The following is a 17,251-nucleotide window of genomic DNA, read 5'->3' as shown; positions in this document are numbered from 1 at the left end:
CCCGCCCATCTGGCTGGGTTTCCCCAGCCACTCTGGGCGGCTTCCACAAAAATGAAAAATATACTATTATGTCATACATTAAAAACTTCCCTGAACAGGGCTGCCTTAAGAATGTCAGGTAGTTGTTTATGTCTCTCCCCTGTCGTTCTCCACACCCACAGCTGGCGCTGTTACCCTCCAACAACTGGATCTCACTCCCAAAGACACACTCTTCCATGGTCTCCTAAGACAGATGGATGGATGCCAACCAACCAACATTCCCTCCCCTCCCCCTCCTGGTGCCCCTTGAAGTTGGCTTGAGGGCAGGGGGAGGGGCCACCCCACCAGATGAAGGGAGAGGAGGTCCTTCCATCTGGAAAATGGGAATGCTTGCAAAGATTTACTTGAAGATGTGTGCTGCGTAGATAATAAAATTATTGTTTTATGGAATTGCCCCACTTACACAAAGATTAAAACCTATCATTTAAATACACAAGAAAATTGTTACAGAAAAGAACAGAGCAATGTGTAGAAGATCATCTTTATTCTCCCTTTTTCTCTTAGGGTCCACTGTGCTTTGAAGACGTAGCTGTTCCTTTCACAGAGGAGGACTGGGCTTTGCTGGATCCTGACCAGAGAGCTCTGCAGAAGGAAGTCAAGGAGGAGAATCCTGGGATCGTGGCCTCTCTGGTAAGGCTCCCTGCTGGATCATGAGATCAGTTTTGAAATTCCATACAGATCTCTGAAGGACAAACCTCTATTTTGAGGGAGCCCCATAGCGCCAACTACAGCATCTGAGATGTTAACACACCCACAACTCTCCATAGGAGTTACAGATAGGTAGCCGCGTTGGTCTGCCATAGTCAAAACAAAAAATTCCTTCCAGTAGCACCTTAAAGACCAACTAAGTTAGTTCTAGGTATGAGCTTTCGTGTGCATGCATACTTCTTCAGATACACTGAAACAGAAGTCACCAGACCCTTCTATATAGTGAGAAGGTGGGGAGGGGTATTACTCAGAAGGGTGGTGGGATTGGGTGATTGACAGATAGCTGTGATGAGCCTGTTGACGACTGCAATAGGTCTTACAGGAAAAAGCAAGGGGTGAGAAGGTGAAAAATGGCTTTGTCATGTATAATGAGATAAGAATCCAATGTCTTTGTTCAGACCAGGTCTCTCCATAGTTTTAAGTTTGGTAATAAGTTGCAATTCAGCAGCTTCTCTTTCCAGTCTATTTCTGAGAGATACATCTCTCCATAGGAGATGTATCTCCTGTTCTGTCTGGGAATATTCTTCCACCAGTCCTCCTTTTCAAACCAGGATGAGGCAGCACTCAGCTGCCCAGGCCTTCTTCAATGTAGGCTTCAGAGATCTCAGGGACATGGAGGTACATCCTGTCTAATTCTCTTTTTCCCTTTCACCATCTGTCTGTTTTTGGTTGAGCAAAGAAATGACTGAGCTTGGAGTTGGAGCAGATCCCACGACTGAGCCAAATTAAATCCATCCCTGGAACGAGCCAGGCTTTTCGATTCTCCAGTTCCCATAAATAAGTTAGATAATATCAGCCAAAAAAGCCAGTAACTCCCTTCCCTTCTTCCTCTTTCACAAGCAGTCATTTGCATTGTTCAATCATTTCAGACTCTTATTTATTCCTGAGGCTATGCCATGGGTTGTAGGTGGTAGGTGGTGAATTGGAAAGGAAGAAGAATGGAGACAATAAGAAAATCCTCACAATTGAGAAACCATATAAATATTCAGAGTGTGGAGAGAACTTTAGTCGGAGCTCCCAGTCCACTTCCCATCAAGGAAAGCTCTTCGTTCAGAAGGAGAGCCTCACTTCACATGAAAGAACTAACGGGGGAAGAAATTAGTGCTTGAAATGTGGAAAAAGCTTCCTTCGCAGCTCCACCCACTATTCCCATAGGATGCTTCATACAGGGGAGTGTTTGGAAAAAGCTTCATGCAGGTCGGAAACCAGATCAGTGCTTGGAATGTAGCAAGAGCTTCATTCAGGTGGTGAATCTAATTTTCTGTGAAATATTTCCTGCAAGGGACTGTTTAGAATGTGGAAAAAGCTTCACCTAGGAAACCAGTCTCAATTTCCATTAAATAAAACACAGCAGGGATAATCAGAGAATCTTAGCAAATGGTATAAGGCATATGGTATAACTGGTATTACGAAACTTCATGAAGAATTAAGGGGAAAGATAGTGTTGACCCGGAGTAGTTACAAAATTTATGGTCTCTCCCCAAGTGCCAGGGACCCTCCTCCAAAGAGAGATTTTTTTTGTCGGAATTATTTCCTTTTTCCCATTTTTTGGCAATTAATGTTCTCGCTGCCACTGTGGCATAAATAAATATTTCCTTATTTTCTTTTGGTATATCTACATCCAATATTCCCAATAAAAAGGCTTCTGTTTTTTGGGGCAATTTTTTTTTCAAATGTTTTCTTTAGTTCTTCATACACCGTATCCCAGAAGCCCTTGATTTTATCACATGGCCACCACATATGCAGAAGTGTCCCCTCTACTTGCCTCACAAGCCGTAAAATTCCAACTCTTCTTCCATAATTTTTCCCATGATGTTATTACTTGAATAGGTTTCCCTAAATCCATAGCCAATTTGATCATTACCGCCTTTACCTGTTCATCCATATCCTTCCACTCCAATAAGATTCCATACATTTTACAAATTATGTTTATTTTGTTTTGTAATAATTCTTTATCCAATACTGAAATTGCAAAACCCTTTTTCTTGTCAGCTATGAAGACCTCATTTATTGGGTGATACTGGATCCACCCTGTTAGGTGGTGTTTTATTTCCTCCTGCAGTTTGGTCAGACTCATGCTGGTAGCTTCAAGAACACTGTCCAACCATCTCGTCCTCTGCTGTCCCCTTCTACTTGTGCCCTCCATCTTTCCCAACATCAGGGTCTTTTCCAGGGAGTCTTCTCTTCTCATGAGGTGGCCAAAGTCTTGGAGCCTCAGCTTCAGGATCTGTCCTTCCAGTGAGCACTCAGGGCTGATTTCCTTAAGAATGGAGAGGTTTGATCTCCAGCAACAGAATTCAAAGGCATCAATTTTTCGGCGATCAGCCTTCTTGATGGTCCAGCTCTCACTTCCATACATCACTACTGGGGTCAAATCATAGCTTTAACTATACGGACCTTTGCTGGCAAGGTGATGTCTCTGCTTTTTAAGATGCTGTCTAGGTTTGTCCTTGCTTTTCTCCCAAGAAGCAGGCGTCTTTTAATTTTGTGGCTGCTGTCACCATCTGCAGTGATCATGGAGCCCAAGAAAGTAAAATCTCTCACTGCCTCCATTTCTTCCCCTTCTATTTGCCAGGAGGTGATGGTCCCAGTGGCCATGATCTTCATTTTTTTGATGTTGAGCTTCAGACCATATTTTGCGCTCTCCTCTTTTACCCTCATTAAAAGGTTATTTAATTCCTCCTCACTTTCTGCCATCAAGGCTGTGTCATCTGCATATCTGAGGTTGTTGATATTTCTTCCGGCAATCTTTATTCCGGCTTGGGATTCATCCAGCCCAGCCTTTCGCATGATGAATTCTGCATATAAGTTAAATAAGTAGGGAGACATAATACAGCCTTGTCGTACTCCTTTCCCAATTTTGAACTCTTTTCCCAATTTTGAGCCAATCAGTTGTTCCATATCCAGTTCTAACTGTATCTTCTTGTCCCACATAGAGATTTCTAAGGATACAGATGAGGTAATCAGGCACTCCCATTTCTTTAAGAACTTGCCATAGTTTGCTGTGGTTGACACAGTCAAAGGCTTTTGCATAGTCAATGAAGCAGAAGTAGATGTCTTTCTGGAACTCTCTAGCTTTCTCCATAATCCAGCGCATGTTTGCAATTTGGTCTCTGGTTCCTCTGCCTCTTCTAAATCCAGCTTGCACTTCTGGGAGTTCTCGATCCACATACTGCTTGAGCCTTCCTTGTAAAATTTTAAGAATAACCTTGCTAGCATGTGAAATGAGTGCTATTGTGCGGTAGTTGGAGCATTCTTTGGCACTGCCCTTCTTTGGTATTGGGATGTAGACTGATCTTCTCCAATCCTCTGGCCACTGCTGAGTTTTCCAAACTTGCTGGCATATTGAGTGTAGCACCTTAACAGCATCATCTTTTAAATTTTAAATAGTTCAGCTGGAATACCATCACTTCCACTGGCCTTGTTATTAGCAGTGCTTTCTAAGGCCCTTTTGATTTCACTCTCCAGGATGTCTGGCTCAAGGTCAGCAACCACACTACCTGGGGTGTATGAGACATCCATATCTTTCTGGTATAATTCCTCTGTGTATTCTTGCCACCTCTTCTTGATGTCTTCTGCTTCTGTTAGGTCCTTACCACTTTTGTCCATTATTATGGTAATCTTTGTACAAAATGTTCCTTTCATATCTCCAGTTTTCTTGAACAGATCTCTGGTTTTCCCCATTCTGTTGTTTTCCTCTATTTCTTTGCATTGCTCGTTTAAGAAGGTCTTCTTGTCTCTCCTTGCTATTTTTTGGAAATCTGCATTCAATTTCCTGTATGTTTCACGATCTCCCTTGCATTTTGCTTGCCTTCTCTCCCCCGCTATTTGTAAGGCCTCGTTGGACAGCCACTTTGCTTTCTTGCATTTCCTTTTCATTGGGATGGTTTTCGTTGCTGCCTCCTGTATAATGTTGCGAGCCTCCATCCATAGTTCTTCAGGCACTCTGTCCACCAAATCTAAACCCTTAATCCTGTTCCTCACTTCCACTGTGTATTCATAAGGGATTTGATTTAGATTGTATCTTACCGGCCCAGTGGTTTTTCCTACTTTCATAGAATCATAGAATCATAGAGTTGGAAGAGACCACAAGGGCCATTGAGTCCAATCCCCTGCCAAGCAGGAAACACCATCAGAGCACTCCTGACATATGGTTGTCAAGCCTCTGCTTAAAGACCTCCAAAGAAGGAGACTCCACCACACTCCTTGGCAGCAAATTCCACTGTCGAACAGCTCTTACTGTCAGGAAGTTCTTCCCAATGTTTAGGTGGAATCTTCTTTCTTGTAGTTTGGATCCATTGCTCTGTGTCCGCTTCTCTGGAGCAGCAGAAAACAACCTTTCTCCCTCCTCTATGTGACATCCTTTTATATATTTGAACATGGCTATCATATCACCCCTTAACCTCCTCTTCTCCAGGCTAAACATGCCCAGCTCCCTTAGCCGTTCCTCATAAGGCATCGTTTCCAGGCCTTTGACCATTTTGGTTGCCCTCCTCTCAACACGTTCCAGTTTGTCAGTGTCCTTCTTGAACTGTGGTGCCCAAAACTGGACACAGTACTCCAGATGAGGTCTGACCAGAGCAGAATACAGTGGCACTATTACTTCCCTTGATCTAGAATCTATACTCCTATTGATGCAGCCCAGAATTGCATTGGCTTTTTTAGCTGCCCCGTCACACTGTTGGCTCATGTCAAGTTTGTGGCCAACCAAGACTCCTAGATCCTTTTCACATGTACTGCTCTCAAGCCAGGTGTCCCCCATCTTGTATTTGTGCCTCTCATTTTTTTGCCCAAGTGCAATACTTTACATTTCTCCCTGTTAAAATTCATCTTGTTTGTTTTGGCCCAGTTCTCTAATCTGTCAAGGTCGTTTTGAAGTGTGATCCTGTCCTCTGGGGTGTTAGCCACCCCTCCCAGTTTGGTGTCATCTGCAAATTTGATCAGGATGCCCTTGAGTCCATCATCCAAGTCGTTGATAAAGAGGTTGAATAAGACCGGGCCCAAGACAGAACCCTGTGGCACCCCACGAGTCACTCTTCTCCAGGATGAAGAGGAACCATTGATGAGCACCCTTTGGGTTCGGTCAGTCAGCCAGTTACAAATCCACTGAGTGGTAGCATAGTCAAGACCGCATTTTACCAGCTTCTTTACAAGAATATCATGGGGCACCTTGTCAAATGTCTTGCTGAAATCAAGGTAGGCTACATCCACTGTGTTCCCTTCATCTACCAGGCTTGTAATTCTGTCAAAAAAAGAGATCAGGTTAGTCTGACATGACTTATTTTTCAGAAATCCATGCTGACTATTGGTGATCACAGCATTCCTTTCTAGGTGCTCACAGACTGTTTGCTTAATGATCTGCTCCAGAATCTTCTCTGGTATTGATAAAACAAAAAATTCCTTCCAGTAGCACCTTAAAGACCAACTAAGTTAGTTCTAGGTATGAGCTTTCGTGTGCATGCACACTTCTTCAGATACACAGAAGCTCATACCTAGAACTAGCTTAGTTGGTCTTTAAGGTGCTACTGGAAGGAATTTTTTGTTTTGACTATGGCAGACCAACACGGCTACCTATCTGTACCTGGTATTGATGTCAGACTGACTGGGCGGTAATTATTTGGGTCCTCTCTTTTCCCCTTTTTGAAAATAGGGACAACTCCAGTCTGCCAGGACTTCGCCTGTTTTCCAGGAATTCTCAAAGATGACTGCCAGCGGTTCTGAGATCACATCTGCCAGTTCTTTTAATACTCTTGGATGCAGTTCATCTGGCCCTGGAGACTTGAATACATCTAAACTAGCCAAGTATTCTTGTACTATCTCCTTAGTTATTCTGGGCTGTGTTTCCTCTGCTGAATCATTTGCTCCAAATTCTTCAGGTCGGGCATTGTTTTCTTTATCGGAGAAGACTGAGGCAAAGAAGGCATTGAGGAGTTCAGCCCTTTCTGTGTCCTCTGTTTGCATTTCACCATCTTCTCCTCTGAGTGACCCCACAGTTTCTTTGTTCTTCCTTTTGCTACAAACATACCCATAAAAGCCTTTTTAGTTGCTTTTAACCTCTCTAGCAAGCCTGAGTTCATTCTGTGCTTTAGCTTTTCTGACTTTGTGTCTACACGTGCTGGCTATTTGTTTGAATTCCTCTTTGGTGGTTTCCCCCCTTTTCCATTTTTAGGACACATCCTTTTTTAATCTTAACTCAGTTAAAAGTTCTTTAGATAGCCACCCTGGCTTCTTTAGGCACCTTCCATGTTTCCGTCTCATTGGTATTGCCTGAAGTTGTGCTTTTACTATCTCCCTCTTAACAAACTCCCAGCCATCATGAACTCCCTTTCCTTTTAGTATTACTGTCCATGGGATCTCACCCAGCACTTCCCTAAGTTTTATGAAGTCGGCTTTCTTAAAGTCGAGAAATTGAGTCTTAGTATGCTTGGCTGCTCCTTTCCGCTGTATAGTAAACTTCAGAAGAGCATGATCACTCGCGCCTAATGATCCTTCCACTTCTACCCCACTAACCAGGTCATCAACATTGGTTAGGACCAGATCTAAAATTGCTGTTCCTCTTGTTGCTTCTCCCACTTTCTGGACAACGAAGTTGTCTGCAAGGCCAGTGAGGAATCTGTTTGATCTTATGCTCTTGGCTGAGTTTGACATCCAACAAATATCCCGGTAATTGAAGGCCCCCATTACTACTATCTCCCTTCCTTTTGCATGCTTGGCCATCTGTTCCAGGAAGGCATCATCTATGTCCTCCGTTTGGCTTGGAGATCTATAGTAAACTCCCACAATGAGGTCCCTGTTATTCTTCTCTCCTTTAATTTTGACCAAAATGCTCTCACTTTAGCTTTGAGGTTCTAAATCTTGGATCTCTTCACAGATATACACATCCGTGACATATAACGCCACTCCTCCTCCTTTCTTGTCTGGTCAGTTTCTCTGAAATAGATTGTATCCCTCCATTATTACATTCCAATCGTGGGACTTATCCCCCCAGGTTTCAGTGATGCCTATTATGTCATATTTAGTTTGCTGTACCAAGAGCTCAAGCTCATCTTGTTTATTTCCCATGCTTTGCGCATTAGTGTACAGACATTGAAGTCCATTAATCATTCCCCCGTGTCTCTTATTTCTGAGATTTTTGGCAAAAACATTCCTCCCAACCGTTGTGAGGTGCAGCCCATCGCTTGCCAGAAGTCCATCTTCAAGAAACTGCAGTCCGTGATCTAAGAATCCAAACCGTTCCTGTTTACACCATTTGCGAAGCCAGCTGTTCACTTCCACTATTTTCCCCTCTCTCCCTGGGCCACGTCGTTCAACTGGGAGGACAGATGAGATGACAATTTGTGCATTTAATTGCTTCAATTTCCTGCCCAGAGCCTCGGAGTCTGTTTTGATCTTCTGGAGGCTATTGCTTGCAGTGTCATTGGTTCCCACATGAACCAAGAGGAAGGGGTATTTGTCAGTGGGTTTTATGATTCCTTGCAGTCGTTCAGTTACATCTTGGATCTTAGCCCCGGGGAGACAGCACACTTCCCGAGACATCTTGTTTTTGTTTGTTTTTTTAAAAATTTTTTTATTAAAGTTTCAACAGATTTTATAATAACAAACAAGACAAAACAACACAACAACAAACAATGAACAGTAAAAAACACGAAAACCAAACAAAAATATATAAGTTCAACTCTTAGTTTCATACAACTTACTTTCTTGACTTCCTCACATCTCCCTTTTCTGTATTCAAATTTCCAATTTAGTTTCGGCAGATTTTTCCTCTATTTTAACTAATTTAGTATTTCTTAATTTCTTTTAAGTTAACCATTCCTACTGCTATCCACTTATCTTCTAGTCCCCCATCATTTGGTTAATTTAACTGTGTATCTTTACTTGTTACTCATAGAACATCTTTGCATATTCCTTTCAGCTTTGTCACTAATGCCACATTATCTCACTATCCTGCATCACTTTAACATTCATATAATTTACAATGTTTTTGCAGATAATCTTTAAATGTCTTCCATTCTTCTTCTGTTTGTTCTTCTCCCGTGTCTCGGATTCTGCCAGTCATTTCTGCCAATTCCATGTAGTCTATCAATTGCCGAGACATCTTGTCAGGCCCACAGATCACTGCTTCTGTTCCCCTCAGTAGGGAATCCCCTATCACCACTACACGCCTCCTCTTAGGTTTGGTCGGGGTTCTTCCGTGAGCTGTCCGTTCCAAGGTCGCCTGACATTCCCTGAGGGCTGACTTTGCTGCTCGTCTTCATATATCTGATCGACTGTAATGAGGGAGAGATCCTCAAATGGAGTCTGCTCTTCGTCTTCCATGCTAGGGGAGAGGACCTCAAAGCGATTGTGTATTTCTAAACAATCAGAGCGAACCCTGGGCCTCCTACCTCTTTGAGTCACGTTTCTCCATATATCTGGCTCCTGTGTTGGTGAACTAGCCTCCTTCTCAGGGGAGTCCCCTGTCTCCTCCTTGGTGGAGACGGTGTGCTCTGTTGCTTCCAAGAAGAGCTCCAGCTCTCTAATTCTTTGGAGCGTAGCTACACGTTCCTCCAGTTGCTGGACTTTGTCTTCTAAGAGGGCAATCAACATGCAATTGCTGCAGGTAAAGCTGCCTGCAACCTTTGGCCAGATGGCAAACATTGCGCAGGAACCGCAGGCGACTGCAGCTGTTCCCTCACCCTCCATCTTGAGAACGTGTCGTTGGGGGTGGCTACAGCGGTCCTCCATCATAAAAAGTGTGAAGACAGGACAAATAATTCCCCCCAAAAAAACCTAGGCCTCCCCCAACAAACGTTTGAGACTAGCTCCCCTAAATCTAAAAGATGGATCAAACTGCCGCTGCCCTACAAACTCTGATAAGCTCCTCCCACAGCTAATCACCTGCCTCAACAGAAGCCCTGCCTCCTCAGACCTTTGCACAGGGAGAGCAGCTAATCAGCCATAAGAAACTCACACAAGAAAACCCTTTTTGTTCCTTCTTCAGCTGCTGCCCTACAAGCTCTGATTAAACTTTCTTCAGTTTAAGCTTGAATTTTGCTATAAGAAGCTGATGATCTGAGCCACAGTAAGCTCCAGGTCTTGTTTTTGCTGACTGTATCGAGCTTCTCCATCTTTGGCTGCAGAGAATATAATCAAATTGATTTTGATGCTGCCCATCTGGTGATGTCCATGTGTAGAGTCGTCTCTTGTGTTGTTGGAAGGGTGTGTTTATGATGTCCAGCTTGTTCTCTTGACAGAACTCTATTAGCCTTTGCCCTGCTTCATTTTGATCTCCAAGGCCAAACTTGCCAGTTGTTCCTTTTATCTCTTGATTCCCTACTTTAGCATTCCAATCTCCTATAATGAGAATAACATCCTTCTTTGGTGTCACTTCTATAAGGTTTTGTAAGTCTTCCTAGAACTGGTCAATTTCAGTTTTTTAAGCACCAGTAGTTGGTGCATAAACTTGGATTACTGTGACGTTAAAAGGTCTGCCCTGGATTCGTATCGAGATCATTCTATTATTTTTGAGATTGCATCCCAGTACAGCTTTCGCCACTCTTTTGTTGACTATGAGGGCCACTCCATTTCTTTGACGGGATTCTTGCCCACAGTAGTAGATGCCCACAGTAGTAGATATGATGGTCATCCGAACTGAATTCGCCCATTCCTGTCCATTTTAGTTCACTGATGCCCAGGATGTCAATATTTATTCTTGCCATCTCATTTTTGACCACATCCAATTTACCCAGGTTCATGGTTCTTACATTCCAGGTTCCTATGCAATATTTTTCTTTACAGCATTGGACTTTCCTTTCGCTTCCAGACATATCCGCAACTGAGCGTCCTTTCGGCTTTGGCCCAGCCACTTCATCAGCTCTGAATCTACTTGTCCTTGTCCTCCGCTCTTCCTCAGTAGCATGTTAGACGCCTTGCGACCTGAGATGCTCGTCTTCCAGCGTCATAACTTTTATATGCCTGTTATCTTTGTCCATGGAGTTTTCTTGGCAGGGATACTGGTGTGGCTGGCCGGTTCCTGCTCCAGGTGGATCACGTTTAGTCAAAACTCTCCATTATATCCTGTCCGTCTTGGGTGGCCCTGCACAGCTTAGCTCATGGCTTCTCTGAGTTATTCAAGCCCCTTCGCCACGGCAAGGCAGTGATCCATGAAGGGGGAAAAAATGTTTCTCATTTTATTGTGCATGTGTCTGCTTGGTAAGAAGCCAGCCTGATCTCTGTGTATTATTTCATTCAATATATTTTATAACCATTATTGAACAATGATATAGGTCTATAATTTTTTATTAGTGTTGGATCTGCTCCTTGTTTGGGTATCAGTGTGATAAATGCTTCTTCCCATGATTTTGGTATTCTTCCTTCTTTTAAAATTCCGTTCAGTACTGTTTCATTGGTTCTGATAATATATCTTCTAACTTCTTATAAAATGCCGCCAATAATCCATCCGTACCTGGGGACTTTCCTATCTTTGCTTTTGAGATTGCTGCACCTCCATCATCGCTGTTGGTAGATTTAGTTGTTCTATTTTCCAATCTGCTATTGTCGGGAGTCTATTTTGTGCTATGTATCTTTCCATTTCCTCTTCGTCTTCTTCTTCTTCATGGTAAAATTTCCCATAGTAATTGAAATTTTGTTTGCATATTTCTTTAGGATCTTCAATTATTTTTCATTTCTCAATTACTCTTTTTGTTTTTTCTTTAATTGCCACGCAAGTAGACTACCCGATTTATTGGCACCACTGGAGAGGTATAGAAACGGGGCTTCTGTTGGGAAGGGGCCACCCCATTTGTGCTTCTCCAGGGGCAGGAGAACCCCTGCAGGGCCCCTGAGGCTCCCTTTCCTTCTTCCTCTCTCCCAGGACCCTGTAGCTTCTTTTGGCTCCTTGACTCCTCGGGAAAGATAAAAGGGACGGATTCTGCAAACCTAGTGAGGATGGAAGGGGGAAGATGGGCGGTTGACCTGGTCAGATTATCTCCTGCATCCCTCCCCACAACTTCTGAGCGCTCCTTCCCAGGAACCTCTGAGAGATCTGGTGAGTTCCAGGGGAGGGGAGATGGGAACATGGATGGATGGAGGGTGAAGAGGGGAAGCTCTTTGGCCAGAAATGAGATAAAGCAGGGATTTTGCTGTGGGTGGGGCCCCCAACATATTGGGAGGCTTCCCCTCCAGCCAGAAAAACCCTGCAGGGCCTCTGAGGCTCCCTTTGCTTCTTCCTCTCTCCCAGGACCCTGCAGCTTGCTTTGGCTCCTTGACTCCTCAGGAAGGATGAAAGAGACGAATCCTGCAAACCTAGCGAGGATGGAAGGGGGAAGATGGACGGTTGACCTGGTCCGGCTGTCTCCTGCATCCCTCCCCACAACCTCTGAGTGCTCCCTCCCAGGGACCTCTGAGAGATCTGGTGAGTCCCAGGGGAGTGGAGATGGGGACATGGATGGATGGAGCCGGAGAGGTATTGGGGCTTGCTCAGTTAGGGGGTGGGGGGAGGCAGGCAGGCAGATGGAGATGGAGAAGGGGAGCACCTTTTTGGGCTCCCCCACCTACCTACCTACCTGCCTGCCTGCTCCTTTTGTCATCTGCATGCAATTTGAGCTAGGAATAGGTCACAGCTCCCCGGCAACCACAGCTCAAAAGATCTAAAACCTGTTCTGTGATCTGAATGCCCTGCCAATGTCAGACAACTCACTGATCCTGCTTTGCAGTTTGAATGCAGATGGGGCCTCTGTGTGTTGTCTATTTCTTTTTGGAAAAACTTTTTATTTGCTTTTAAAAACAAGGAACATAGGACTAATAAATGATACAGATATGTAGACTAAGTCTTCGCGTGCCATTTGCATATCAAAAATAGCAGTATAAATTTGCAGGAATGGCTATATATCTATATATATCTGGGTTCATGAATTGGCTTGAACTGAGTTATAGTCACTTTTCCTCTTCTGTTGCTAACAAAACAATACAGTCTCTTCATGGACATGGGAGGGCGGTTCAAAGTGAAGAAAGTGCTTTACATATAAATTTAAATTTAGACCAACCAGATTGAGGCAACAGCTGATGGGGAGTGTTCAGGTGAAGGTGCTGCTGTTTGTTTCACAGACGAGACGTGGACGTTCCATACATACCTGTATGTGATTAACTTCAACTCTTTGGCTGGAGACCTACAGCATCTGGGATTCTAACATCCCCCACCGTGAACCCAGAATGGAGGGATATCAACTGTTTCCTCTGTGAATGTTCTGCGTCTAGTCATGCCTTTTAAAACAATGACCAGGCTTGTCTGAACCACCCAGGCCTTCTTAAATGCCGGCTTCAGAGTTTTTAGGGAAGTTGATGTAAATTCTGTCAGTCTTGCTGTTTTTGCTTCTGTTTGTTTTTTTTTAAAATAATTTTTATTAACTGGCCAATCACATCAAATTAAATCTCATCGTATAAATTCCAAATTACAAAGCCAAATTTTTAAATTTTGTTGGGGGAACCCATACTTCAAGATCCAAAGGGGGATTCAGATCATCTTCTTATTACTGCGTTAATGTCCAAATCAGTCCCAGTCAGTCCAAACAAAGTTCATAATTCTATCCAGTCTTATCTTGGTGTTTCCACATCATATCTTGTTCATATAATTTCTCTTTTTCCTTTATGATCTCTTCTGTTAGTCTCCTTAAGCCAATAGCAAGTATAATAATCCTGTGTGGATTTCCCGTTCCTCCACTAAGTCCAGATGGTTTCCATATATCTCCTTCGTAGATAACATCACTCTTTCCATCATAAATTTTGGCATTTGTCGCTCTTAAGTCCCACCGAGGAGTTGATCCACGATATGTAAACAACTCTATTTCTCTCTTTCTCCTCCCAGACCCAAGAGCTCCAACAATGCCTCCCAAAATGGCGATGGCATTTTTAGCTGCGTCATTCCAAAACTCTTAGCTTTCCAGCTTCATCTTGAAACATTGCTTTGGATCGAAAGTTTATCTCCACACAGCCTTAAGTCCTTAATTTCTGACTCATTAGGGGAGGGGATTCTTGTTAAATCACATGAAAAAAAAGGAAGGCAGGTTTTCTCCCCCCCTCCCCCCTCAGTCATTTGTCATACCGTATCTTAACGTATCTTTTCATATTTTATTCTTGTCTTGTTATCAGAGATCTCTTCTGTCAGCAGTCTTTATTCCCCTTTTTCCTTGAAGCATGTGCAATTAATCTCGTCCATATTGTTTCTTTTGAAGATGCTTGCAACAAGCGGCGCGAATCAGGGACGGCATCAAGGAGTGCCGGAATCCCACAGGAGGGCAGTGTGCCTAGTGCCCCACCCCCACAAATTCGGGGGTGGTATAGGGCACAGCAGGCAAGGGCCGTCCCCCCCATAATCCTGGGGGGGTTAAGGAGGCTAATTACCCCCATCATAGCCTCCAAATTACGGAGAGATGTTATTGTCAGCCATCTTCCGATGCGCCACCTAGTGGCCCCCTGTTTTTGCTTTTGTTTGCATTTGATTCACCAAAGAGATGACTGACCTTGGAGACGGAGTGGATTCCAGGATTGAGCCAGAACAAAATCCATTCCAGATAAAAGCCAAGCAATATGTCAGTAAATACCAGCCAACCAAGGTAGTGAAAACTATAGAAAGGCCCCACATCTAACTATTTTTAGTTCTTCCTCTATCACAGGCATTCATTAACTTTGTTCAATGATCTGGAGCTCCATTTCTTCCTGAGGCTCTAATTCGCTTCTCTCTTCATTGCAGATGGTGAGGAATTAGAAGGGAAGAACAAGGGGGAACACAACAAAATGCACATAGCGGAGAAGTCATATAAATATTCAGAGTGTGGAGAGAACATCGGTCAGAGCTCCCAGGACACCTCCCATCAAAGAAAGAGCTTTGTTCAAAGGAATAGCCTCACTTCACACGTAAGAACACAGAGTAGGGAGAAATTGTATCAGTGCAGAGAATGTGGAAAGAGCTTCGGTAACCGCCGGAATCTCACTTTGCATCAAAGAATTCATACCGGGGAGAAACCCTATAAGTGCTTGGAATGTGGGAAGAGCTTCAAGCACAGTAATACTCTCACTTCCCATCAAAGAATTCATACAGGGGAGAAACCCTATCAATGCTTGCAATGTGGGAAGAGCTTCAGGCACAGTAATACTCTCACTTTCCATCAAAGAACTCATACAGGGGAGAAACCCTATCAATGCTTGGAATGTGGGAAGAGCTTCAGGCACAGTAATACTCTCACTTTCCATCAAAGAACTCATACCGGAGAAAAACCCTATCAGTGCTTCGAATGCGGGAAGAGCTTCGGGAAGGGGGCCAATCTCACTTTGCATCAAAGAACTCATACAGGGGAGAAACCCTATCAGTGCTTTGAATGTGGAAGGAGCTTCACTGATAGCTCCAGTCTCACTTCCCATCACAGAATTCATACAGGGGAGAAACCCTATCAATGCTTGGAATGTGGAAAGAGCTTTCATCAGAAAGGTTATCTTGCTTTGCATAAAAGAGTCCATACAGGGGAGAAACCCTATCAATGCTTGGAATGTGGAAAGAGCTTTCATCAGAAAGGTTATCTTGCTTTGCATAGAAGAGTCCATACAGGGGAGAAACCCTATCATTGCCTGGAATGTGGAAAGAGCTTCAGTCTCAAGCAGAGTCTCACCTCCCATCAAAGAATTCATACAGGGCAGAAACCCTATCAGTGTTTCGAATGTGGAAGGAGCTTCACTGATAGCTCCAGTCTCACTTCCCATCACAGAATTCATACAGGGGAGAAACCTTTTCATTGCCATGAGTGTGGAAAGAGCTTCACTTGTAGCTCCAGTCTCACTTCCCATCACAGAATTCATACAGGGGAGAAACCCTATCACTGCTTGGAATGTGGAAAGAGCTTCAGTCAGATGGTGAATCTCAGTTCCCATCAAAAAACTCATAAAGGGGAGAAGCCCTATCAGTGCTTGGAATGTGGAAAGAGCTTCACTTGTAGCTCCAATCTCACTTCCCATCACAGAATTCATACAGGGGAGAAACCCTATCAGTGCTTGCAATGTGGAAAGTACTTCAGAAAGAGCTTCCATCTCACTTCCCATCGAAGAATTCATACAGGGGAGAAACCCTATCAGTGCTTGCAATGTGGGAAGAGCTTCAGTCAGAGCTCCCATCTCACTACCCATCAAAGAATTCATAGAGCGGAGAAACCCTATCAGTGCTTTGAATGCGGGAAGAGCTTCGGGGAGGGGGCCAAGCTCACTTTGCATCAAAGAACTCATACAGGGGAGAAACCCTATCAGTGCTTCGAATGCGGAAAGAGCTTCAGTTGGAAGAACAGTCTCACTTCCCATCAAAGAATTCATACAGGAGAGAAACCCTATCAGTGCTTGGAATGTGGAAAGAGCTTTCGTCAGAAAGGTTGTCTTGCTTTGCATAGAAGAGTCCATACAGGGGAGAAACCCTATCAATGCTTGGAATGTGGAAAGAGCTTCACTAATAACTCCCATCTCACTTCCCATCAAAGATTTCATACAAGGGAGAAACCCTATCAGTGCTTGGAATGTGGAAAGAGCTTTTGTCAGAAAGGTAATCTTGCTTTGCATAGAAGAGTCCATACAGGGGAGAAACCCTATCAATGCTTGGAATGTGGAAAGAGCTTCACTTGTAGCTCCAGTCTCACTTCCCATCACACAATTCATACAGGGGAGAAACCTTATCAGTGCTTGGAATGTGGAAAGAGCTTTCGTCGGAAAGGTAATCTTGCTTTGCATAGAAGAGTCCATACAGGGGAGAAACCCTATCAATGCTTGGAATGTGGAAAGAGCTTCACTTGTAGCTCCAGTCTCACTTCCCATCACAGAATTCATACAGGGGATAAACCCTATCAGTGCTTGGAATGTGGAAAGAGCTTCCATCAGAAAGGTAATCTTGCTTTGCATAGAAGAGTCCATACAGGGGAGAAACCCTATCAATGCTTGGAATGTGGAAAGAGCTTCACTAATAACTCCCATCTCACTTCCCATCACAGAATTCATACAGGGGAGAAACCAAAAAAGAGAAATAAAACAAAAAATATTAAACAACCCTTACAAAATACAATTGTATAGAAAAGAGAAAAGGGGGGATATAAACTAAAAATACTGTTTATGACATTTGTATCATATATATCATATCGTTCGTCAACACATAGAAAGGCAGGCTCCCCCACTTCTCCCCTGTGTCACCCCCCTTCTCCCCGTATCCCAGCCTGAGAGATCCTTCCTTCCCTGCGTTCCTTGCAGGTCCCTCCCACCTCCAACTCTCCTCTTCTTATATGTGACCTCCTAAATTAAAAATAAAGGAATCTTAATGTAAAATATAAAAAATACAAAAAAGTAGATGATGGTGATGATGATTTATTGATACCCTTCCCATCTGGCTGGGTTTCCCCAGTCACACTGTGCAGCTTCCAACAAAATATTAAAATACAGCAATGCATCAAATATTAAATATTAAAAGCTTCCCTAAACAGGGCTACCTTGAGAGCCAGTGTGG

At 43.6% G+C, this 17,251-nt stretch overlaps 1 protein-coding gene across 15 annotated transcripts in view; it reads left to right on the top strand.

Moving 5' to 3' along the window:
* The window catches only part of LOC307209509 (uncharacterized protein), a 71,852-nt gene extending 54,983 nt beyond the window's left edge, over positions 1 to 16,869 (top strand). For 12 of the 15 annotated variants that reach the window (XM_079964628.1, XM_079964626.1, XM_079964634.1 and 9 more), the window contains 2 exons: positions 11,969 to 12,142; positions 14,477 to 16,869. In XM_079964628.1, coding sequence (XP_079820754.1) covers positions 11,969 to 12,142; positions 14,477 to 16,824 — 2,522 coding nt within the window. In that variant the 3' untranslated portion in view covers positions 16,825 to 16,869. Of the gene's footprint in view, positions 1 to 561; positions 670 to 11,643; positions 11,777 to 11,968; positions 12,143 to 14,476 lie in introns of those variants that run through there. The other 3 variants (XM_079964631.1, XM_079964630.1, XM_079964633.1) reach the window with 3 other exon arrangements.
* Positions 16,870 to 17,251: the final 382 nt, after the last annotated feature.

The sequence above is a fragment of the Podarcis cretensis genome (genome assembly GCF_951804945.1).
Source record: "Podarcis cretensis genome assembly, chromosome: 2".
Lineage (NCBI taxonomy): Eukaryota > Metazoa > Chordata > Lepidosauria > Squamata > Lacertidae > Podarcis > Podarcis cretensis.
Note: the sequence above shows the minus strand (reverse complement) of the source record. Positions and strands in the feature narration are given on the sequence as shown.